This window comes from Schistocerca piceifrons, chromosome 2, assembly GCF_021461385.2.
Source record: "Schistocerca piceifrons isolate TAMUIC-IGC-003096 chromosome 2, iqSchPice1.1, whole genome shotgun sequence".
In the NCBI taxonomy this organism is placed as follows: Eukaryota; Metazoa; Arthropoda; class Insecta; order Orthoptera; family Acrididae; genus Schistocerca; species Schistocerca piceifrons.
Genome location: NC_060139.1, coordinates 943,852,864 through 943,880,053, shown reverse-complemented (window position 1 = coordinate 943,880,053; position 27,190 = coordinate 943,852,864). Strand labels below are relative to the sequence as shown.

Below are 27,190 nucleotides of genomic sequence, written 5' to 3'. Positions count from 1 at the left end.
AGTCGTCATACTTCGCATTGGTTATACAACATGAGTCGTGTGGTAAGAATACGTTACCGTCGCAAATAAACGCGATGAATAGTGAGAGCAGGCAAGATACCAATAGACGTCTCACAGAAATGAGGACAACAAATTGATGAACTATGTTACAGTAAAGGAATTAAAGAGTCAAAACTTCCTAAACGGAACACAACTTCAAAAACGTTAAAAACATATGTTTTGACAGAACACAGAGAAATTGTGTGAGTGCGAAACTGCCGCGTTCATTTGCTGCAGCTTATGTGACAAACTATTACGTTTTCGTCATTTCCTTGCGAGTGATCACATTCACATTCATACAAACACCTAAATCGGCCAAAGTGCCATATCTCACTCAGTTACCAGGCGTACAAATTAGGTGCGTCGGTAAGGAATTCCTATTGTATGACACACGTACTGTCAATAATGCCATGTGTGAAACACCAGACGTGTTTTTCGGTGGAGGATTCGGTTGACCTGCCGTCTTATCATCAAACGTTTGTGGTTGCCATTCGAAAGCCACTTCCTTTAGGCTGCTAATAGAGTAATCGTGCAGAATCAGCCTCATTTAGATTCCTTCCTTACACTTCACTGTTGCAGACGAACGTTACACCACAGACACAAATTTGAGTACAGCGTACAGCGAGAAAAAAAGTAGTGCCATCGTGGTTTGAACACTGTTCGCCCGTTTGGCAGTCCAACACCGTGACCTCTTATCCATGACACCATTGCCCTTCGAGCTTGCACTATATTGCACTTCTTCTCGTTGGACCCCACATTGTTTCTATTTTGGTTGTTTTTTCACAGTTGAGTACACCTTCTTCCTGTTCTCATCCTTGATCTGTCTTCAGATTTTGACGGGCTGTCCGCTGTGCCCTCTTATCACTAAATCCGAGGCGGGTGCAATGAGGAATTTCCCTTGTTACTGTAGCCACGATTTGTGGGAAAATTACTGCAGTTTTCAGTTAGTTATGCGTTGCGATCCTTACTATGGATCATTTGATAAAGTTTGCAGAATTTGAATCGTATAAATATGAATTTTCGTAATATTCACTCGTGTCTTCATATTGAAACTTCAGTTTTTAAATAGGTTTTTTACTTAAACAGAAATCACTAAGTAGGTGAAACTTCTTAATTTAATTCTCAAACTGCTGAGTGAAACTGAAGTACTGTCTCTTTGCTTGTCTTTACCATTTCATATCTGACCTACAAAATATTCCTGACAAATACAACTCAAACGCAATCTGACCGCTCAAATATTTAACAAAAAAGAATGGCCCTGAATTAGAAGAAAACCTAACAATAACCTATACATTTCATAAGATACTTACTTCAGAAAAATTCTTCATTACACGAACTACAGCGATACAACAAGCACCAATAGAGCCAGCTAAATAAAAGATTCTAACTAGTGTAGGCTCTAACTACTAATAGGTATGTGGTTAGCAAAGGAAAGATTTTGTTGCAGAGCAAACAGTGTATTTAGCAAATTTTACCTTAATAATGTGACATAAAGTTCAAAAAATATATAATCATCAACAATATTACATCTCCATGACGGACACACGTCCAGAACGTCCACTTGCGCTTACACTTCAGACCTCTAACGTCTATCACTGCTATCTATCAACATCCAACCTCCATCACTGTCGGCAATTCACTCCTAACTTCCATCACTGCTGGCTATTCACTACCAACTGCGAGTCCGACCAGCCACAAAGAGTCTCTTACAGAGGGCGCACAGTTATTATTGCAGTCTATCGCGCTGCCAACATACAGACATATAAACAGGCTACTTACAATATGGGGACTTTAAATTTCCGCTACTGTCTTCAGTTCATATCAAATTAAGATAGTCTTTCTCTTTACGCTTTTATAATACAGTATTTTATTATGTGCAGGACTCAGTCGAGTAATGATTTCTCAAATTTACTAAATGCAGCCAAAGGTTTTAGTCAAAACTCAAAAAACTAATTTTATGTCGGTACATAATATATAATTTTTGCGTAGTTATTTTCCACAAATAAGTAACGTTATATAATTCATTTAGGATAATTAGCAGGTTGCATTCATCAGCTATTAGAGGACAGCGGAAGTCGCCTCAGTAAGAAACGAAGGATGACATACCGCCAGTTTATTAGCGATGCTGGGACTTTAAAGGTTTAGAGCCTGAGTCAGTAAATGTCTTGGACGACGCTGGCAATTGATGATGACCTGTATTTTCAAATGGACCCCATCACTGATATGTGTACGAGGGCCAGCTGAAAAGTAATGCTGTCGAATCTATTTGAACACTTTTAAAGTTTTTTTTTAAATATCGCAAACGTTATTAACGCTCTACTTCTTTATTCTTCATGCCTATCTGCAGTCCTCTTCCGCTAGATGGCTCCGAATTGTAGGGTATAATACGGCGGTATGTGACGTAACTATGAGGGTGCGTGAGAAACGGCGTGCTGTAATCGAGTTTCGAATTCGAAGAGTTCATCCATACATGGAGCACTCTCTCCTTCACCATGACAATGTCAGATCACACACGAGTCCTGCACGAGCGAACTTCGTCCCAGACGATTTTCATCAGTTTCCAAAACTGAAAGAACCCATTCGAGGACTTCACTTTGATAGTGATGAAGCGGTGCAAGAAGAGGTGAGATTGTGTCACTGTCAACAAAGTCAAACATTCTACAGTGACAGTATCAACAAAATGGTCTCTCATTGGGAGAATCGCGTTCTTCGCGCGAGTGATTATGTTGCGAAATACGTGGACATGAAGAATAAAGATGTGGATTGTTAACAACATTTGTTTTATTTAAAAAATCTTTAAGAGTTTCTACATAAAAAATTGTCAAGCATCGTTTTTCAGCACGCTCCCGTAATGTCTTCAGGAACAACTGTTACCGATAGCGAGAAAGCAATAAAAGAAGCGCAACAAATAACACTGAGGTTGAAACTGAAATTCGAATTAATTATTCTGAGCCAGGAATACCAGCAAAATCTACTCAAAGAAATGTGATTTGGTTCAGTGAATTAGAAAAATCAGTTATTGTGACGTTATTTACTGAAAAAACTAAGGGGTGGGTTTCTGGAGAAAATCCCCTTCTTTTTGTTATGGATTTGTTTCTAGAGAGCCACGTAATTGAAATAGCTCAGCAGGTCAACTTATTATGGACACCTAAATGGAAAAGCCTTTGACTGCGTCGATCACAACAAATTATGGAACGTACTCAAAAACATGGGTGTACCAGATCACCTCATTCATCTGATACGGAGTTTATACCTTGACCAAGTAGCCACGGTGAGAACTATGTATGGAACAACGAAATGGATAAAGCTTCAGAAAGGGGTCCGGCAAGGCTGCATACTATCACCGTACTTATTCAATTTGTATCCAGAACATGTTATGAGGGATGCGAGGCTAGATGAAGGAGAAACAGGAATTAAAATAGCTGGAATAAATGTAAACAACCTCAGGTACGCGGATGATACGATCCTGTTGGCAGAAAGTGAAGAAGAATTGAGAACACTCTTACTGAAGGTGAAAGACGAAAGTGAAAAGGCCGGTCTTATGCTGAATGTGAAGAAAACGAAAATTATGACAACTACACCTACCAATTCGTGGGATATAGCAGGAGAAACCATGGAGGTAGTGACCACATTCAGTTATCTCGGTTCCCAGATCTCTGCTGATGGCGACTGCAGCCATGAAATCCGGAGACGCCTGTTGCTCGGTAGACAGTCGATGTCAAACTTTGACAAGGTTATAAGGTCCAGACATATAACACTAGCAACAAAGATCCGTATTGTGAGGGCTATGGTCTTTCCAGTTGTGATGTGTGGATGTGAGACCTGGACCATTTAGAAAGGCCGAACGGCGAAGAATTGAATCCTTCGAATTGTGGTGTTGGAGGAAACTTCTTAGAGTTCCATGGACTGCGAAGAGAACCAACAGATCAATATTGGAGCAAATAAAACCAGATTTCTCCCTGGAAGGTCTAATGTTAAAACAAAAGCTGACCTACTTTGGACACACAATGCGAAGGCATGCCTCGCTGGAAAAAACATTAATGCTGGGGAAGATTGCGAAGGCATGCCTCGCTGGAAAAAACGTTAATGCTGGGGAAGATTGAAGCAACTAGAAGAAGAGGACGTCAGAGGATGAGATGGATCGATGGCATCACAGAAGCAATGTGTTCCAACCTGGATAGTCTACGGGAGAAAGTGCAAGACAGGAAACAGTGGCGTGATTTGGTTCATGGGGTCACGAAGAGTCGGAACCGACTAAACGAATAGAGAGAGAGAGAGAAATGGAAAAGAGCCTTGCTCCACCTCTGCTTCTAAACTGAAGGTATATTCGGTATAGCACTGGTAAAGATATACACTCCTGGAAATGGAAAAAAGAACACATTGACACCGGTGTGTCAGACCCATTATACTTGCTCCGGACACTGCGAGAGGGCTGTACAAGCAATGATCACACGCACGGCACAGCGGACACACCAGGAACCGCGGTGTTGGCCGTCGAATGGCGCTAGCTGCGCAGCATTTGTGCACCGCCGCCGTCAGTGTCAGCCAGTTTGCCGTGGCATACGGAGCTCCATCGCAGTCTTTAACACAGGTAGCATGCCGCGACAGCGTGGACGTGAACCGTATGTGCAGTTGACGGACTTTGAGCGAGGGCGTATAGTGGGCATGCGGGAGGCCGCGAGGACGTACCGCCGAATTGCTCAACACGTGGGGCTTGAGGTCTCCACAGTACATCGATGTTGTCGCCAGTGGTCGGCGGAAGGTGCACGTGCCCGTCGACCTGGGACCGGACCGCAGCGACGCACGGATGCACGCCAAGACCGTAGGATCGTACGCAGTGCCGTAGGGGACCGCACCGCCACTTCCCAGCAAATTAGGGACACTGTTGCTCCTGGGGTATCGGCGAGGACCATTCGCAACCGTCTCCATGAAGCTGGGCTACGGTCCCGCACACCGTTAGGCCGTCTTCCGCTCACGCCCCAACATCGTGCAGCCCGCCTCCAGTGGTGTCACGACAGGCGTGAATGGAGGGACGAATGGAGACGTGTCGTCTTCAGCGATGAGAGTTGCTTCTGCCTTGGTGCCAATGATGGTCGTATGCGTGTTTGGCGCCGTGCAGGTGAGCGCCACAATCAGGACTGCATACGACCGAGGCACACAGGGCCAACACCCGGCATCATGGTGTGGGGAGCGATCTCCTACACTGGCCGTACACCACTGGTGATCGTCGAGGGGACACTGAATAGTGCACGGTACATCCAAACCGTCATCGAACCCATCGTTCTACCATTCCTAGACCGGCAAGGGAACTTGCTGTTCCAACAGGACAATGCACGTCCGCATGTATCCCGTGCCACCCAACGTGCACTAGAAGGTGTAAGTCAACTACCCTGGCCAGCAAGATCTCCGGATCTGTCCCCCATTGAGCATGTTTGGGACTGGATGAAGCGTCGTCTCACGCGGTCTGCACGTCCAGCACGAACGCTGGTCCAACTGAGGCGCCAGGTGGAAATGGCATGGCAAGCCGTTCCACAGGACTACATCCAGCATCTCTACGATCGTCTCCATGGGAGAATAGCAGCCTGCATTGCTGCGAAAGGTGGATATACACTGTACTAGTGCCGACATTGTGCATGCTCTGTTGCCTGTGTCTATGTGCCTGTGGTTCTGTCAGTGTGATAATGTGATGTATCTGACCCCAGGAATGTGTCAATAAAGTTTCCCCTTCCTGGGACAATGAATTCACGGTGTTCTTATTTCAATTTCCAGGAGTGTAGTTGTGGTATCCGAGAGTACGACAGTACTGGTCTGAGAATACTGGCGTACGTAAGAACTTGATTGCACATGCTATGTCTTGCAGAAGATACGAAAAACTACACTTCAATGAAGTTTTTACAAATTCTCAGGACAATAATGACACAGCTGTCCGATTGCGGCCCATTATGGAAGCACTGTGTCGTAACTATCGCAAGGCACTTGAAGTACTTAACAGCGTTGGAGAGATGGTGCTTCTATTCAAAGGGAGATAATCACTGAAGCATTACCTGCCAAAGATGCCGGAAAAAATTATGTTTCAAACTGTGCGTGCGAACCAGAGTTTCTAGTTATATCTATCGCTTCAAAGTGCTTCAAGGCGCCGGAAGAGGAGCAATAATGTCTGAGAGTGCGAGGCAGCATGAGACGTCGTGATCCGACTTTGTCACACATTTATGGTGACAATCTGTTCAGTAGCATTCCCTTTGTGCCTGACTGAAAGAGCTAAATGTGTGGTATATTGGTACTATTCGCAATGACGATGCGCTACTGTCACAAGATGGATTGACAATTCATTTGTTTTTGTTGTTATTATCGTATGTTGGGTTAGAAGCTGAAGGGATTGGTAATTGATTTGGCCTAAAGGGAAAGAAGTTTACAGAGAGTAAAAAAGACTACTGTAATGGAATTTAGAACAATCATATTGGAGAGATTGACGGGATGGATTCTCTAGTTATCGTCTACAGAAATGATACTAGAAACCTTAGGTGGTACACATAAAAATTTTCTACCGCATCCTAAATGTAACTGTAGTAAATACCTCGGTACTCTGGAAGTTGAGTGGGCAGAAGTAGTGTGGTCTCTGGGCTACTGCATGAGGGGAAGGCAGAGATTACAAGAAAGAGGAGAAGTCTGCCTCCAAGTAGAAGCACGTTATTATAAAGCCTTTAAAAAAGAGCCTATCATTCCATATGCTATAAATTACAATTCGATGCTGGATCGCACTGGCCAGCCTAGGCAAGCGGTCCAAATGCCAACAGGTGTCATGATGGAGACTGTAGACGTAAAACATGTTCAGTCTGCTACAAATGTATTGTTGTCATGTGGTCTGAGTGTATGAAACAGTTTCATTCCACAATAAAAAAGTCCAAATAATGTGTACTCTAATTTTAGATATTCTTTGATCTTGTTAATAAAAGTTCTGCATAAGATGTAATAGCTTTTGTTCACATTGTCTTCATACTGGTGTACAGAACTGGTTAAAATGGCTCTAAGCACTATGGGACTTAACATCTGAGGTAATCAGTCCCCTAGAACTCAGAACTACTTAAACCTAACTAACTTAAGGACATCACACACATCCATGCCCAAGGCACGATTCGAACCTGCGACCGTAGAATTCTCGCGGTTCCGGACTGAAGCGCCTAGAACCGTTCGGCCACCACGGCCGGCGGTGTACAGAACTATTTTTTGGGTTAAAGGTAATGAATGCTACGTAAGATAGCTTTTAAAGGCATCGAAAAAATGCACTAACGGATTGTTTTTTCAATACAATAATTCGTACAGCTCCAAAACCGCCTAAATAAGACACTATAATATTCTGGTCAACCGAGAATTCCTATGCGTCAGTGAATGCGGCTCTATGAACTACAGGCCAGAGATGGTGGATATACTAGAAAGGAGAATCCTAGGAAAGATCATGAGTGCAATGCAGACTGAGTCAGACTGGGAATTCGGAGCAACATAGAAGTCTGCTAGAATGTGGCGAGCATCTCGCATGCCATGAGGAAAAGGGCGCTGATATTTCTTGGACACCTGTACAGAATGGACAAAAATAAACTATACAAATAGATACTGATTACCTCTGGAACGAGAAGACCATCGCGACGTGGATTAAAAAAAAATTGGAAAACTTCTGTACAGTTCGAACTTGCCGGAAAACCTCAAATTAGCACGGGACATGTTTCGGGACAGAACGCGATTTGGAGGATTTCAAGACGAAAGAAGAACTTCCGAGACCGGAAGAACAAGGGCAGAAGAGAAAACGCAACACCATAGAGACCGTGTGGAATATTCGAATCAGGGGAAACTCTAGAAACGGGGACAAAATGAAGTTGTATTGTGATTTTATGTGGTCATAAAAAATAAAAAAAATTAATTAAAAAACTGGTGCGTGAGATAATTATGCTAGACAGGGTAGACACCTCACAGACAGAGTAGGTGTACCCTCGTGCTCCGCTGCTGCTTTTACTCACCGATGTGAATTTACATGTTTGATACTCTTTCTTCCTGGTACCAATAATAATCAGCTACTACAGTTGATTTAGTCGTAATTTACGATGAGCCTCCTTTCTTGCAATGTATACTTTCGTAGCAACTCAGCAGTTGTTTTTGATTGAGAAAGTGTAATTTTGGCCAGCGAGCCGGGTTTAAGAGTCACGTTTCATGTGCGACGCTTCAGCGGGTGACCTAGTCGTCTTCATTAGAAGCTGGACCAGGTCAAGACAGGGAGGGCAGTTGTCAAAATATTGCGCATAAAATTGTATTCCTGATCATCTGGCAAAACGCCTTCTACACTGCCGGGGAAAAGATGCAAGACTCTTAAGGGCAAGGCAATTTTATTGACAAATGATGTGAAATCGTTGTATGAGTATATGATAACAAAATTCGGACGAAATTAAACAAACATCTCACAATAAAGAGTGCCCAAATAGAAGCATCATTACATGAATATCACCCCTGCCCCCCAGCACCTCCCCCCCCCCCCCACCTCCATCCCAATCTGGTGGCCATGTACGCATGTATTCTCGCATGAAAACGATCATACAGGTACCAAATAGTATCCTGCGACAGTAGATTGTCCCTAGTGTCTTGCGCCTCTTGTTGCAATTCGGCAATAGTTCCTGCAGATCCTGAAGAACGACTTAAGTTCCCACTTCATCATGTCCATATGTTGTGAGTGTGCAATGCCACTCAATATTCGCTCACAGGCGTTTAACTAGTACTCTGCCCGTGTTCACACCGCACAATAAGTGTGGCGGCCAACACAGTGAACAACGCTTAATCACGAGCGACTCAATATAGAGTATCACTCCGATTCACTAACGACAGAGGTGCTCTCCCAGTGAAGTACTGAGGAGAGAATTTGTTCCTCACTCTTTGCGTACATGTACGAGCGCACTCTCTCTTGTTACATGTTCCTGCTCCAAGAATGACAACGAAACGGCCCCTTTCTCTGGAAAAATTGCAAGGGTGTATCATTCGCTGTCTTCCCTCACTCCTCTGGCTCTTTGCATCAGAAATATTCTGCCAGTCAGCGTTGCTCTTCTAAATGGGAGAATGACGTTTCGATTAAGTCGACCATTGCGGAAATATGTAGCATCTCCGTTAGGCATATACTGTCCTCCTGTGAGAACTCCGTAACTACGCAGTCGGTCCATCAAAAAATGCGTCTTCTGGGCGCTCCCACGCAATGTAGCAGAATTCGCTTTTAAGTCGAACACGGGGGTCGTTATCCATTCGGTCTGGCAAAAGCTGACCCCTCTCTGGGCAGTCGCTCCGGCCGAAGTAGGTGTGTGTTGACTCACCCCTCTGAAGGGACGGGCCTCCCAGCAGGCTGGTTGCCTCATTACAACGAGAATTCCTGTGGCCATCATGTTGTGTACGCCAGCCTCGACTTTTTCAACCTTGGTGTGCACTTGTGATTTCTTATTAGATTTGCATATCGCTTACATGAATTCATACAAAATTGACTCTACCTTATCGAGTTTGGGTTCGAATGAAGCGTCTTGATGTGCAGAATACGACTGTGAGGACGGAATATGTAAGAAGTGAAGGTCAGGAGACCACGCCATCTTATAATGTGTTCAATTGGCGAGACATCTGGTGATCTTGCTGGCCAGGGCAGTCGTCATGTACCCCGAAGAGAATGTTGTGTCGCAACATCCGTATCTGATCATTCACTGTCCTGGAAGTGCACATCACCCTGTCGAAGAAGTGAAGGTATCATGTGGATAATAACCTGTGCAGTGTAGAGGACACTTGTTATTTTACCATGCAGAAACACCAAGTGTGGCAGCGAGCTGGCACTCATGGCCCTCCACACCAAGAAGCATGGTATGGGATCTGTGTTTAGTGGGCGAATACAGTCTGGAATGGGGAGCTCACATACAGACAGAACCCACTCTCATCACAGAAGACAACAGCGTCATCCCACTACTTAATCCACTCTTTTGCGACGCTAGAGCAGCCGTACTTGGCGGTGTCATTGGTAGCCTGCACAGAATCACTTGTGATCTTAATCCTGCTACAATGAGACGGTTCCAAATAGTTTCTCATGGCGCAGCAGGTGTAACATGCGCCGGAGTTCGCCCATGAATGACGTTCGGTCGGCTACCGCTGCTCGCACAAAGCGTAGATCTTGAAGTGCGTCTGTACTACTCGAAAGTCCAGAACCTGGTCTAAATGTTCGGGAATGCTCCATAGACCACTGTTGAAAACAGCGATACCCTCCCGATTCGCTGTACCCAACGTGTGCAGCAATAGGTCGATATGTTCACCCACTTGCCCACAGGCGTACAATGGGACCTCTTTCAAATGCCTGAAGCTGTTCATCTGGGAGGGATTGCTATAACATAGAACGAATATCGCAAATACTGTTCACCCTTAAGCTCAGCACAGTTACTGCCTGAAGAGTCGAAACAGAGGGCACACAGCTAACCTTCTGAGTGTCATCTGATCGCCGATGACCGTGACAAACGATTCACTAGAACTACAGCCCATTAGTATGCCCATATTATTGCCTGGTTCCACGGCACATAATCTGTGATGGTAGCGCATTTTTTCCGGCAGTGTACGAACTAAGGGTGAGCGAAATCACTGGCCCGTAAAATATTTCATACACCTTAACGGAGGTAACCCAACTTACATCATCCGCACAGCATGCAGAACATACACTACTGGCAATTAAAATTGCTACACCAAGAAGAAATGCAGATGATAAACGGGTATTCATTGGACAAATATGTTATACTACAACTGACATGTGATTACATTTTCACGCAATTTGGGTGCATAGATCCTGAGAAATCAGTACCCACAACAACAACCTCCGGCCGTAATAACATCCTTGATATGCCTGGGCAATGAGTCGAACAGAGCTTGAATGGCGTGTACAGGTACAGCTGCCCATGCAGCTTCAACACGATACCACAGTTCATCAAGAGTAGTGACTGGCCTATTGTGACGAACCAGTTGCTCGGCCACCATTGACCAGACGTTTCCAATTGGTGAGAGATCTGGAGAATGTGCTGGCCAGGGTAGCAGTCGAACATTTTCTGTATCCAGAAAGTCCCGTACAGGACCTGCAACATGCGGTCGTGCATTATCCTGCTGAAATGTAGGGTTTCGCAGGGATCGAATGATGGGTAGAGCCACAGGTCGTAACACATCTGAAATGTAACGTCCACTGTTCAAAGTGCCATTAATGCGAACAAGAGGTGACCAATGACACCCCATATCATCACGCCGGGTGATATGCCAGTATGGCGATGACGAATACACGCTTCCAGTGTGCGTTCACCGCGATGTCGCCAAACACGGATGCGACCATCATGAGGCTGTAAACAGAACCTGGATTCATCCGAAAAAATGACGTTTTACCATTCATGCACCCAGGTTCGTTGTTGAGTACACCATCGCAGGCCCTCCTGTCTGTGATGCAGCGTCAAGGGTAACCACAGCCATGGTCTCCGTGTTGATAGTCCATGCTGCTCCAAGGAATAATTTCAGACATGTATCAACGGAAAATGCAAAATTGTAAACTTTGGCGACTGACTGATGAATGGCTTGCCACTGTGGCCGAGTTGTTCTTGGCGCTTCAGTCTGGAACCGCACTGCTGCTGCGATCGCAGGTTCTAATCCTGCCTTGGGCATGGATGTGTTTGATGTGCTTAGGTTAGTTTGGTTTAAGTAGTTATAAGTCTGGGGGGGGGGGGCAACGGCATTGCTGCAGTGGATACACCGGTTCCCGTGAGATCACCGAAGTTAAGCGCTGTTGGGCGGGGCCGGCACTTGGATGGGTGACCATCCAGCCGCCATGCGCTGTTGCCATTTTTCGGGGTGCACTTAGCCTCGTTATGCCAATTGAGGAGCTACTCCTCCGAATAGTAGCGGATTCGGTCAAGAATACCATGATAACGACCGGGAGAGTGGTGTGCTGTCCCCACGCCCCTCCTATCCGCATCCTCCTCTGAGGATGACACGGCGGTCGGATGGTCCCGGTAGGCCACTCGTGGCCTGATGACGGAGTGCTTTTTTAAGTCTAGGGGACTGATGACCTTAGATGTTAAGTCCCAAAGTGCTTAGAGCCATTTGAATTTGATTGTTGAATGTGTGATGCTGCAGTGCAGTTTCACTTGTCAGCTGGTAAGGATAGTAAACAGGAAATATATTGGCACCCGAGCATAAAGTCTGCGAATGTCAATACGTGTAGTCAGTTGGACAGTAACTATGCCTGCCAGACAGGCGCGTGAACAATATGTATAGATGTCACCATTTGAGAAAGGACATGTAACTGGGCTCGAAGATGGAGGTTGCCCCTGTCATCGCCCTTCAAATGGCCCGATAGTCAGGTATCATGGTCTGGGGCGCCATTTCATTTCATAGTAGGACTCCTCCTTTGGTTGCCATCAGCGGCGCCCTTATGGCACAATGATTCGTCCACGATATTCTAGGGCGCGTTTTGTTCCCCTTCATGTCAAGCTACCTTGAGCTTACATTTCAGCAAGATAATGCCCACCTTCACAAGGCGCTAGTTTCTACTTCTGTCCATACTTGCCAAAGCCTACCGTGGCCAGCAAGGTCGCCCCATCTCTCCTCAATCGAGAATGTTTGGAGCATTAGGGGTAGGACCCTCCATTCAGCTCAGGATTTTGACAACCCAAAGCGCCATTCGGGCATAATTTGGCACAACATCCCTCACTAGTACATCCAACAACTCTGTCAGTCGCTGCCAAGACAAATAACTGCTTGCATAAGAGCCAGAGCTGGACCAAGTTACTGACTTGCTCAGTTTGTGCAGCTCTTTGTCTTGAATAAATCATTCAGTTTTTCTGAAATTGTTATCATTTGTTTGCCTGTACATGTACATCACTGTTCATCACATATAACGATCTCCGTCTCAATCGGATAATTCCTCTGTTGTGCGTAATTTTGTTTTTGTCGTTGAATGAATTTTCTACCCCTATACGTGGCGACAGTGGGACAAGCTCAAAGATGACGGTTCTCCACAGGACCGCGTGCTGTCGGTGCTGCCACACGTGGGACACGTGGCGACAGCGGTGCTACTGGCTGGCCTGGTGGACAAGGCGCGCGCGCAGTCGCTCGTCTCCACCACCACGGCGCGGCGGCTCATCGTTTACATTGGTGAGTCACATTCACAGTCACTCACTGTTACCGGAAGCGATTATTCACTCAATATTTATTACTAGAGTCAAAGGACCCTCTCCAGGACTGACTACACTACTGGCCATTAAAACTGCTACACCAAGAAGAAATGCAGGTGATAAACGGATATTAATCAAACAGAGCTTGGATGACTTGTACAGGTACAGCTGCCCATGCAGCTTCACACGATACCACAGTTCATCAAGAGTAGTGACTGGTGTATTGTGACAAGCCAGTTGCTCGGCCACCACTGACCAGACGTTTTCAGTTGGTGAGAGATCTGGAGAATGTGCTGGCCAGGGCAGCAGTCGAACATTTTCTGTATCCAGAAAGGCCCGTACAGGACCTGCAACATGCTGCTGAAATTTAGGGTTTCGCAGGGATCGAATGAAGGGTAGAGCCACGCGTCGTAACACATCTGAAATGTAACGTTCACTGTTCAAAGTGCCGTCAATGAGAACAAGAGGTGACCGAGACGTGTAACCAATGGCATCCCATACCATAATGCCAGTATGGCGATGACGAATACAAGCTTCCAATGTGTGTTCACCGCGATGTCGCCAAACACGGATGCGACCATCGTGATGCTGTAAACAGAACCTGGATTCATCCGAAAAATTACCTTTTTGCCATTCGTGCACCCAGGTTCGTCACTGAGTACACCATCGCAGGCGCTCCTGTCTGTGATGCAGCATCAAGGGTAACCGCAGCCATGGTCTCCGAGCTGATAGTCCATGCTGCTGCAAAAGTCGTCGAACTGTTCGTGCAGATGGCTGTTGTCTTGCAAACGTCCTCTTCTGTTGACTCAGGGATCGAGACGTGGCTGCACGATCCGTTACAGCCATGCGGATAAGATGCCTGTGATCTCGACTGGTAGTGATACGTGGCCGTTGGGATCCAGCACGGCGTTCCGTATTACCCTCCTGAACCCACCGATTCCATATTCTGCTAACAGTCACTGGATCTCGACCAACGCGAGCAGCAATGTCGCGATACGATAAACCGCAATCGCGATAGGCTACAATCCGACCTTTATCAAAGACGGAAACGTGATGGTACGCATTTCTCTTCCTTACACGAGGCATCACAACAACGTTTCACCAGGCAACGGCGGTTAACTTCTGTTTGTGTATGAGAAATCGGTTGGAAACTTTCCTCATGTCAGCACGTTGTAGGTGTCGCCACCGGCGCCAACCTTCTGTGAATGCTCTGAAAAGCCTATCATATGCATATCACAGCATCTTCTTCCTGTCGGTTAAATTTCGCGTCTGTAGCATGTCATCTTCATGGTGTAGCAATTTTAATGGGCAGTGGTATTTTTTTTTTCAGAGAAAAATTAACCGTTAGCAGTGCAGAATGGAACATAATAAAACTGCTAGAGATCATGTAGGTATGATTGTGCAATATTTGTACAGCGCTTATAGGGTGTTTACAACAAAGGGAAGTTCCTACACAGAATAGATTTTCAATCTGAAATCCGTAACTTGTCACAGACTAATAGACTCCAAAGACATGGCCGTAACACTTATTGCGTTTTTTTTTAATAAAAAGCTTTCTATTGTGTTAATAAGGAACCCCAGATAAAGTAATACATGAGTCTGGAATTAGAAATAAGCTGGCAAACCTTGTCCGGGAAACTCGGACAGACACAATCTCAAAAGCAAAATTTATAGCTGAGATATCTCTACCTTTCAAAATAAATACCCGTATCAGTTCATTTCCATGTACTTTCAACTGTGTCGTGGAGAAATTTGCAAGTATCTGGAATAAGAAAGTTAAAAAATTTAGAATATAACTACTAGGGAGAAGCAACAGATGTGTTGTAATAAATGACCTAGCATTTGCGGTAGATTTCAACATATTTCCTGAAAAATGAAATTACAATTAAATCCAGACCATTAGCTGCTTACAGGCGTTGATAAATATCAACGGGGACAGTTGAAAACGTGTGCCCTGACCGGGACTCGATCCGGACATGTCCGAAAGAACAGATCCATCTTCAGGTAGAAAAGGTTTACCGGCCACGATGTCCTTCAGTGCGGGTGCACTGACATTGCTCAAACACTTACGGGAATCGGTAGATTGACTGCCGCGAGTAATGAGTATAGTGGGCAGGGCACTAAAATACATGTAAATGTCCTGTGACTAGGGCCTCCCGTCAGGTAGACCGTTCGCCTTAGGACAACACAACACCCAGTTCAAAAATGGTTCAAATGGCTCTGAGCACTATGGGACTTAACATCTATGGTCATCAGTCCCCTAGAACTTAGAACTACCTAAACCTAACTAACCTAGGGACATCACACAACACCCAGTCATCACGAGGCAGAGAAAATCCCTGACCCCGCCGGGAATCGAACCCGGGAACCCGTGCGCGGGAAGCGAGAACGCTACCGCACGGCCACGAGCTGCTGACCAACACCCAGTACCAGAGCGGAGAAAAATCTCCGACGTAGCCGGGAATCGAACCTGGGCTCTTAGTATTGACATTCTGTCGCGCCGACCACTTTTTTAAAAAATTTCATTTTGTTCGTTTTCGTTCGTCGCATTTGCTCGGGACGGACGTCGCAAGACACCCGTTTAAGTTCGTCGTTGATCAATTTACTCAGTTTTTTTTCGTTACAGAGGGTAGCTAATCCCTGTGACCGAACACGCTGAGCTACCTTGCCGGCGCCACTCAGCTGTCGGAGGCGGACGGCAGGGCACTATAAATGTAGTGTGTGGACAGTAAGCTGGAAATGTGGGTCTCACGAGCAGCGTGCCAGAGATAAGTCCCTACAGTCGCACTATACTCTGTGGCTCGCTTGGATAGAGCTCCTGCTATGTAAGCGGGGTTCGAGTCCCGGTTGGGGAACACATTTTCAACTGTCCCCCTCGATATTTATCAACACCTGTAAGCAGCTAATGGTCTGGATTTCATTGTAATTTGATTCTTGGAGAGCTGCAAGATCACCAATAGTGTCTGTTCTTTCAGAAAAACAGATACCATCCTCATATATTTCCTGAAAGCCTGGCAGATGGAACAGTTCAAGTCAATTAACTGGAAGACAAAGTCAATATAACAGTCATAAAATCTCTGAGAGAAAACAAAAATTATGACAAATATAAAAAAAATGCTCCACAATATTTAATAATAGAAATTTGGCAAACAGAAAAAGGACAAAATTCAAATATTTGGCAGAGACTATTCAAGGAAACGGTTCAGAAAACACTGCTTTAGAGGAAAGAATAAACAAGATGGGAAATGTGTATTGTATAAAGAAGAATATCTGCAACAATAAGTGCTAATCTAAAAAAATCAAAATAATTAATAGTCAAGCCATAAAACCTTCATGTTGTTGTTGTTGTGGTCTTCAGTCCTGAGACTGGTCTGATGCAGCTCTCCATGCTACTCTATCCTGTGCAAGCTTCTTCATCTCCCAGTACCTACTGCAACCTACATCCTTCTGAATTTGCTTAGTGTATTCATCTCTTGGTCTCCCTCTATTTGCTTAGTGTATTCATCTCTTGGTCTCCCTCTACGTTTTTTACCCTCCACGCTGCCCTCCAATACTAAATTGGTGATCCCTTGATGCCTCAACACATGTCCTACCAACCGATCCCTTCTTCTAGTCAAGTTGTGCCACAAACTTCTCTTCTCCCCAATCCTATTCAATACTTCCTCATTAGTTATGTGATCTACCCATCTAATCTTCAGCATTCTTCTGTAGCACCACATTTCGAAAGCTTCTATTCTCTTCTTGTCCAAACTATTTATCGTCCATGTTTCACTTCCATACATGGCTACACTCCATACAAATACTTTCAGGACATCTTCCTGACACGTAAATCTATACTCGATGTTAACAAATTTCTCTTCTTCAGACACGCTTTCCTTGCCATTGCCAGTCTACATTTTATATCCTCTCTACTTCGAACATCAGCAGTTATTTTGCTCCCCAAGTAGCAAAATTCCTTGACTACTTTAAGTGTCTCATTTCCTAATCTAATTCCCACAGCATCGCCCGACTTAATTCGACTCCATTCCAATATCCTCGTTTTGCTTTTGTTGATGTTCATCTTATACCCTCCTTTCAAGACACTATCCATTCCATTCAACTGCTCTTCCAAGTCGTTTGCTGTCTCTGACAGAATTACAATGTCATCGGCGAACCTCAAAGTTTTTATTTCTTCTCCATGGATTTTAATACCTACTCCGAATTTTTCTTTTGTTTCCTTCACTGCTTGCTCAATATACAGATTGAATAACATCGGGGAGAGACTACAACCCTGTCTCACTCCCTTCCCAACCACTGCTTCCCTTTCGTGCCCCTCGACTCTTATAACTGCCATCTGGTTTCTGTACAAATTGTAAATAGCCTTTCGCTCCCTGTATTTTCCCCCTGCCACCTTCAGAATTTGAAAGAGCGTATTCCAGTCAACATTGTCAAAAGCTTTCTCCAAGTCTACAAATGCTAGAAATGAAGGTTTGCCTTTTCTTAATCTGGCTTCTAAGATACGTCGTAGGGTCAGTATTACCTCACGTGTTCCAACATTTCTACGGAATCCAAACTGATCTTCCCCTAGGTCGGCTTCTACTTGTTTTTCCATTCGTCTCTAAAGAACCCGCGTTAGTATTTTGCATCCGTGACTTATTAAACTGATAGTTCGGTAATTTTCACATTTGTCAACGTCTGCTTTCTTTGGGATTGGAATTATTATATTCTTCTTGAAGTCTGAGGGTATTTTGCCTGTTTCATACATCTTGCTCACCAGATGGTAGAGTTTCGTCAGGACTGGCTCTCCCAAGGCTGTCAGTAGTTCTAATGGAATGTTGTCTACTCCCGGGGCCTTGTTTCGACTCAGGTCTTTCAGTGCTCTGTCAAACACTCCACGCAGTATTATATCTCCCATTTCATCTTCATCTACATGCTCTTCCATTTCCATAATATTGTCCTTAAGTACATTGCCCTTGTATAGGCCCTCTATATACTCCTTCCACCTTTCTGCTTTCCCTTCTTTGCCTAGAACTGGGTTTCTATCTGAGCTTTTGGTATTCATACAAGTGGCTCTCTTTTCTGCAAAGGTCTCTTTAATTTTCCTGTAGGCTGTATCTATCTTACCCCTAGTGAGACAAGCCTCTACATCCTTACATTTGTCCTCTAGCCGTCCCTGCTTAGCCATTTTGCACTTCCTGTCGATCTCATGTTTGAGACGTTTGTATTCCTTTTTGCTTGCCTCATTTACTACATTTTTATATTTTCTCCTTTCATCAGTTAAATTCAATATTTCTTCTGTCACCCAAGGATTTCTACTAGCCCTCGTCTTTTTACCTACTTGATACTCTGCTGCCTTCACCACTTCATCCCTCAAAGCTATCCATTCTTCTTCTACTGTATTTCTTCCCCTCATTCCTGTCAATTGCTCCCTTATGCTCTCCCTGAAACTCTGTACAACCTCTAGTTTAGTCGGTTTATCCAGGTCCCATCTCCTTAAGTTCCCACCTTTTTGCAGTTTCTTCAATTTTAATCTACAGGTCATATCCAATAGATTGTGGTCATAAATATATCAATTATATTTTATTAAATCACGCTTTGTGTGTTACAAACTGACACCAGTGGTTTGTCTGCCTGCCCTGTTCCACAATGTTCTGATGTACATCATTATGAACTTGCATTATCGACAGAGATTATTAGTTTCACATTGTTGACAAAACTTGCCTAAAATGACGTTTGTCAATATAATCTCGTACCAAAAGATGCAGGCTGCTAAATAAGATAGTTGAATAACCACAACACATCTAAAGTCTACCAGATATTCGCTTCAATTGACAAAGGTGACACTATAGACTTGATGCTAGAGTGTTTCAGGTTGCTTTCACTGTTTTGAACTCAGGGGCAGTATGTCTTTACAGTGTGTTTGATCACCATGTTTCAACTGGTGTCTGTAAAAAAATTCGTGCTTGCTTTAACGCTTAACCCATTCAGACACGCTGATGTTCCCATTCTGCCCACTGACTGCAGCACTCTTAGGTTTACAGGTTGCACCACTATGCACAACGTAAACTATGCTTTCACTAAGAATGTGTCGCAATACTTTAATGTAAGTGAAGGTTCTATAGAGTGTGTCGCAAAATTTTGTTTTTCCCTTAGTTATAAGTTTATAATCCAGTGCATTTTACTTTATATAATTCAGAATCAACTTCGAGGCAATTTGCACAAGTCATTACCAGTAATGATAGGCACTTGTCAGCTCTGCCTGTGGTGAAAAGTGGTTATGCCTTATTCTTCCCTCTTGACAGAAACAAGAATAATAGCACCCTGGTACATGGTTAGTTTCAATGTACGCTCGGTCCGCCCCCTGTAGCTGAGTGGCAGCCGGCACGGTAGCTCAGCGTGTTCGGTCAGAGAAACTGAGTTAATGGATCAAAGACCAACTGAAACGGGTGTCTTACGACGTCCCCCCCGAGCAGATACAACGAGCGAAAACGAACAAAATGAGATAAAAAAAAGTGGTCTATCCTAAGGGCCCGGGTTCGATTCCCGGCTGCGTTGGAGATTTTCTCCGCTCAGGGACTGGGTGTTGTGTTGTCCTAATCATCATCATTTCATCCCCATCGACGCTCAAGTCGCCGAAGTGGCGTCAACTCGAAAGATTTGTAGCCGGCGAACGGTCTACCCGACAGGAGGCCCTAGTCACACGACATTTTTTAATGTACGCTCGGACTAAGTGTGTAGTAAGCCAAAATTTTTATTGCAGTTTTAAAATGGGGAAACTTATTACTTTGCAAATAGTCGCATGTCCTTGCAGTGTGAATGGGTGTATTAAGAGTCAACTGTGAGGTCTACCTTTAGCATCTTGAATAACGTTGCTTGTGTTGTTCATATAAGATTTCAAAAAGTGAAAGTCTATACCATCTACTAGTGCTTAAATTAGCGAAATAAAATTTCATTATACTTACCTTCAAAAGCAATGACTACATATTACTGAACAGTGGCCCCCGTAGTTTATCTGTGCTACTGGTCTCACGTGACATATCGGTCTTCACTGCCAGTCGACGTATGCTGTACACTGCATTCCCATTCTATAAACCAAGCTGCTGTTTCCATCTGGAGAGTCAACTGTTATATAGAATCTATGAGTCCGGAGACATAACACATCAGAAAATATCATCCACACAATCTCGAATGTAGCAAGGGCAGATAAATGAGAGAACTGTCGCACAATCAGCTTAACATCTCATGCATCCAAGTTGCTAACAGGAATGATATATGGAAGAATGGAAAAGAATACTGAGGATCTGTTAGGTGAGATCAGCTTGGGTTTCGTAAAGATAAAGGCACCAGAGAAGCAGTTCTGGCATTGTGCTTGATAATGAAAACAAGACTTAATAGTAATCAAGACACATTAGTAGTATCTGTCGACCTATGAAAAGCATTTGACAACGTAACATTCTGAAAGATGTTGTAAATATTGAGAGAAATAAGGGAAGAGAAGGCTTAGAATACACTCAAAGAACCGATCGCAAAGGATGCAAGTATAACTGTCAGATGAAGGGGTAAGCACAAGAAAGTAATTGTAGTGGGCTGCATCAAACTAGCTGTGGCGGTGTCGGCTTGTTATAGGACTCTTCCTCACATTTTGATTCCAGACTTTTATAAAAGAAAACGAGTTTGCATGATCTCATTTCCGTTTTAATCTCAGTTGTTTCTCTCTACCAATAATGAGTTGCTATAAGGTTCAACACTAATGATTTTTTTACTTAATTTCCATTTCATATTTTTATCTTGCAGTTGAGATTCCAATAGTGCGTGTGATGTTCTGGCCGTAGCGATGTGGCCAAAGTTTGGTTCACTCGCCCGTGAGTGCGAGACAAATTGATAAGTGAGTCCCTGTGTGGCAGATGGCCGGCAGAACAGTGCCGCACGAGAATGGTTCTGCACATCTTGCTGGCAGCTTCAGAAACGGCGTAGGTGTCCAGGGGCATCCATACATTAGGTGCTGGCACTTTGTTTATTTACCGACAGGACCAGCCATACCTCCTTCCTCTTGGGCGCAACAAACGGACAATACAGAAGCGCAACAGTATGGACATCAACTTTGGTTTTCAGTTTGCAAAGGTTTGACGAATGGGCGCCAGATAATGAGGTTTTTGAGTCAAGCTCAAGACGGAGGAATGCAAACAGTAGAGCTTCATCTTCTCAGTACCCTTTAGACAAAACAAACACTGACAACCGAATGTTTGGTGTTTGGCTAAATTCTTGAGGGAAAAGAAATCCGGCGGCAGCCTGTCGAGGTGACTGGGTGGCTTTCGAATGCACTGCCAGCCTGAGACGGGGCGAATCTAATTGATTTTTCTATGCTAGACACGCTGGTGAAGGCTTAAACATTATTAAAAAATGATTAGGAGCTGCATCTCGCATCTGCCCAACGATTTGTCACAGGGGAGGTATGGGTGCACTGCTCGGAGCTCAGGTGGCGAGCTATAGAGAACGAAACTTGGTCATTTGGCCTACAGTTTTCATTCTCCTTGGTCATTCAATTTCTGAGATTCCGAACTCATCAGTTTTCATTTCTACTTGGTCGTTGTGATAGCAGACTCCGAAGATGGGAGTTTTCACTCTACTTGGTCGTTGTAATTACGAGGCGTGTTTTCTAAGTAAGTACCGTTTTTAAATTAAAAATAGACGTGCTAAGATATCTCAATTTTATTTTTACATGAAAGCCTGTACCTTAATCTACTTTTCTACATATTTTCCGTCAATATTGAGGCACTTGTCATAACGTTGTACCAGTTTTTGAATACTCTCGTCATAGAAGTCTGCTGCCTGACGTGTTAATCACTGCATCACCACCGTTTTGACTTCGTCATCGCCTTGAAGATGCTGACCGTCCAGGTGTTTCTTCAAGTGCAGGAACAGATAGTAGTCACTGGGCGGAAAATCGGGGCTGTACGGAGGACGATCTAGAGCAGGGGTTCCCAACAAAATTTTCTCGAGGACACCCTCAGCGAGCATGATTGGTACCTTGTCATATCGTAGTTTCAAGTACCTAAAAAAGCCGAATTAAGAGTCTTTTTATACGTTTTGTATTTTTGGTGCTTAGAAAAAACAGTGACATATTCATTATTGAAAAAATATTGAGCAGCCAAAACAAAAAATATGTTATCATACGAAATATATTTAATATATTTTTTATTCTAATAGCATCTTGCGGAGCCCTCTGGCATAGCTCGCGGACCCCTGGGGGTCCGCGCACAACCTGTTGGGAACCACTGATCTAGAATTTTCCATCGAAACGATGTGATGAGATCTTTGTTCTGATTCGCCACATACGGACGGGCATTGTCTTGCAGCAAAACGATGCCCTTGCTCAACTTCCATGGACTGTTGGTTTGATGCTGGTGTGACGTAGGCCATCCATGTTTCAATGTCCGTAACAATTTGGCTTAAGAAATCATCACCGTCGTTGTGGTACCGCTCAGGGAAAGTCAATGCACTGTCTAAACGTTTGGTTTTCTGCACATCTCTCAACATTTTCGGCATCCAACATGCGCACAATTCAAGTGCTCGGTTACAATGCCATACAAAACACTACGAGAAACATTAGGAAAGTCATCCCGCAAGGAGGAAGTCGTAAATCGTCTGTTTTCTCTCACCTTATTGTCCACTTCCTGCACCAAACTTTCATTAACGACCGAAGGACGCCCACTCCTTGTTCATCATGCACATTTGTGCGGCCGTCTTTAAATGCTCTCACCCACTTTCTTACCATTCCATCACTCATAATGTTTTCTCCGTAAGTTGCACAGATCTCACGATCAATATCGATCGCTTTTAGGCCTTTAGCACTAAGAAATCTTATAACAGCCCGTACTTCACAGTCGGCGGGACTCACGAGGCATCTTAAACACTCACTACACAACGTAAACAAGGAAGAATTAGACTGTAATGACGTCAGTGCGTAGATTAAGGTACAGGTTTTCATGTAAAATATAAAATTATTGAGATATCTTAGCACGTCTTTTTTTAAATTTCAAAACGGTATTTACTTTAAAAAAACACGCCTCGTATATTCATTGTTAGGATACGACAGACTTTCTGTCCTACCTGGCTTCTAAAGAGCAATTGCTCATTTTGTGGAACTCAGAAAGTTTTCGGTAACCTATAGTTTGCCACGATTAGAGCGAAACATTCGCCTTTTGCATTCAGTGAATCGCGAACTTCACACCGGGCTGCTGATGGACGACAGGGAGAAATTGCTGTAGCATTATACGCTGAGGTGACAAAAGCCATGAGATACTTCCTCATATCGTTTCGGGCCTCCTTTACGAGCGGCACAGTGCACAAACTCGACATGGCGTGGACTGAACAAGTCTTAGTAAGTCCGCTGCAGAAATATTGAGTCATACTGCCTCTATATCCGTCCAAAATTGCCAAAGTGTTGCCAGTGCAGGATCTTGTGCACAAACTCTCGTTCCATGGGATTCATGTCTGGCGATGTGGGTGGCCAAATCATTCGTTCGAATTGACCACAATGTTGAAAGCAATCGCGAACAACTGTGGCCCGGCGATATCGCGGCCTCCGAGCAGTCGAACATCCCATGTAAACGTTGCCCGCACCAATATAGAGCCACAAGCAGCTTCCACAGTGTCCTGTTGACAGCTTGCGTCCATGGCTTATAAGGTCTGCCCCGCACTCGAGTCCTACCATTAACTCTCACCAACTGAAACCGGGGCTCACCACCCAGGCCATGATTTTTGCAGTCGTCTAGAATCCAACCGATATGGTCACGAGCCAGGGCAGGCGCTACAGCGATGTTCGAGCTGTTGGCAAAGGCACTAGCGTCGGTTGTCCACTGCCATTGCCAACGCTTAATTTCGCGGCTCTGTCCTAACAGATTCGTTCGTCGTACGTCCCACATCGACTTCTGCGGTTATTTCACGCAGTGTTGCTTGTCTGTTAGCACTGGCAAGTCTACGCAAACGACCCTGGTGTCGGTCGTTAATTGAAAGCCGACGCTCATTGGGTTGCCCGTGGTGAGAAGTATTGTCTGACAGTTTTGTATTCCCAGCACACTCTTGATACTGTGGATCTCGGAATATTGAATTCCCTAACGATTTCACGGAGCGAGGTGGCGCAGTGGTTAGCACACTGACTCGCATTCGGAACGACGACGGTTTAATCCCACGTCCCGCCATCCTCACTTAGGTTTTCCGTGATTTCCCTATATCACTTGAGGCAAATGCCGAGATGATTCCTTTGACAGGGCACGGCCGACTTCTTTCCCCATTCTTCCCTAATCGAATGATACCTATGACCTCGCTGTTTAGCCGGCCACGTTGGCCGAGCGGTCCCAGGCACTTCAGTCCGGAAAAGCGCGACTGCTACGGTCGCAGGTTCGAATCCTGCCTCGGATGTGTATGATGTCCTTAGGTTAGTTACGTTTAAGTAGTTCTAAGTTCTAGGGGACTGATGACCTCAGATGTTACGTCCCGTAGTGCTCAGAGCCCTTTGAACCATTTGAACCTCACTGTTTGGTCTCTTCCCCCAAATCAGTCCAATCCAATCCTAACGAATTCCTAAATGGAATATCCCATGCTTTTAACTCCAACTACCGTTCGGCGGCCGAGGTCTTTTAATTTCCCTCGTGCGGCCATATTCATATAATCAAGCCGGAAACCTTTCCAAATGAATCACCTTAGCACAAATGGCAACTTCGCCAATGCACTGCCTTTTTACACCTTGTGTACGCGATACTACCGCCATGTGTATGCGTGCATATCGCTATCCCAGGACTTTTCACCTCGGTGTATTTGCGTCCGCTACTGACATACGAGGCAAGGGCGAGACTTGCAGCTGAACCGTGCCGTCTGTTGCCGCAACCAATTAGTCAACCACGCTAAGACTGCGGAATAGGAAACATTGAGTTCACATCGGAAGGAAGTGAGACGGGTTTCAAGCCAGATAATGTGGGGCTAAATTAACAGTAATTTGGGTATAGTTGGGAACTGAACTAGGGTAAATGGTGCTAATCTACTATCTCCACTTTTTTATTCTATTAGAGCTAAGTGCCAACGGCATTGCCGCAGTGGTAACACCCGTTCCCGTTAGACCACCGACGTTAAGAACTGTCGGTCTGGGCTAGCAGTTAAATGGGTGACCATTCGCTCTGACAAGCGTTGTTGGCAGGCGGGGTGCACTGTACCCTTGTGAGGCAAACTGAGTAGCTACTTGATTAAGAAGTAGCGGCTCCGGTCTCGTAAACTGACAACGATCAGGGGAGTGGTGTGCTGACCTCATGCCCCACCATATCCACATCCAGTGACGCCTGTGGGCGGAGGATGCTACGACGGCCGGTCGGTACCGTTCGGCCTCCATGGACTGTTCTGGCGGAGTTTCATGTTTTTATTAGAATTAAGTGGCCACTAATTTGCTGAATTATATTTGCGAGTACATATGTTGTGCTGTTAGGAAAGAAGTAACTACACTGGTTTACTTCCTTAATTCAAACCATGTCTTTTCTCCACAAGCTATGAGTCAGTGTCCAATTATATACACTACTGGCCATTAAAACTGCTACGCCAAGAAGAAATGCAGATGATAAACGGGTATTCATTGGACAAATACATTATACTAGAACTGACATGTGATTACATTTTCACGCAATTTGGGTGCATAGATCCTGAGAAATCAGTACACAGAGCAGCCACCTCTGGTCGTAATAACGGCCTTGATACGCCTGGGCATTGAGTCAAACAGAGCTTGGATGGCGTGTACAGGTACAGCTGCCCATGCAGCTTCAGCACGATACCACAGTTCATCAAGAGTAGTGACTGGCGTATTGTGACGAGCTAGTTGCTCGGCCACCATTGACCAGACGTTTTCAGTTGGTGAGAGATCTGGAGAATGTCCTGGCCAGGGCAGCAGTCGAACCTTTTCTGTATCCAGAAAGGCCCGTACAAGACCTGCAACATGCGGTCGTGCATTATCCTGCTGAAATGTAGGGCTTCGCAGGGATCGAATGAAGGGTAGAGCCACGGCTCGTAACACATCTGAAATGTAACGTCGACTGTTCAGAGTGCCGTCAATGCGAACAAGAGGTGACCGAGAGGTGTAACCAATGGCACCCTATATCATCACGCCAGTATGGCGATGACGAATACACGCTTCCAATGTGCGTTCTCCGCGATGTCGTCAAACACGGATGCGACCATGATGATGCTGGAAACAGAACCTAGATTCATCCGAAAAAATGACGTTTTGCCTTTCGTACACCCAGGTTCGTCATTGAGTACACCATCGCAGGCGCTCCTGTCTGTGATGCAGCGTCAAGGGTAACCGCAGCTGATAGCCCATGCTGCTGCAAACGTCGTCGAACTGATCGTGCAGATGGTTGTTGTCTTGCAACGTCCCCGTCTGTTGACTCAGGGACGAGACGTGGCTGTACGATCCGTTACAGCCATGCGGGTAAGATGCCTGTCATCTCGACTGCTAGTGATACGAGACCGTTGGGATCCAGCACGGCGTTCCGTATTACCCTCCTGAACCCACCGATTCCATGTTCTGCTAACAGTCATTGGATCTCGACCAACGCCAGCAGCAGTGTCGTGATACGATCTACCGCAATCGCGATAGGCTACAATCAGTCCTTTATCAACGTCGGAAACGTGATGGTACGTATTTCTCCTCCTTGCACGAGGCATCACAACAACGTTTCACCAGGCAACGCCGGTCAACTGCTGTTTGTGTATGAGAAATCAGTTGGAAACTTTCCTCATGTCAGCACGTTGTAGATGTCGCCACCGGCGCCAACCTTGCGTGAATGCTCTGAAAAGCTAATCATTTGCACAGCATCTTCTTCCTGTCGGTAAAATTTCTAGTCTGTAGCACGTCATCTGCGTGGTATAGCAATTTTAATGGCCAGTAGTGTACTTTGATTACTATATTTGTATCTTGTCTAGTATTAAGA

At 44.9% G+C, this 27,190-nt stretch overlaps 1 protein-coding gene across 1 annotated transcript in view; it reads left to right on the top strand.

The window, feature by feature from the left end:
- LOC124776010 (uncharacterized transporter slc-17.2-like) overlaps window positions 1–27,190 on the top strand; it is a 416,532-nt gene that overhangs the window by 236,519 nt on the left and 152,823 nt on the right. Inside the window, exon 6 of the mRNA XM_047250852.1 lies at window positions 13,086–13,218. Within this exon, the coding sequence (XP_047106808.1) occupies window positions 13,086–13,218 (133 nt within the window). The remainder of the gene's footprint in view (window positions 1–13,085; window positions 13,219–27,190) is intronic.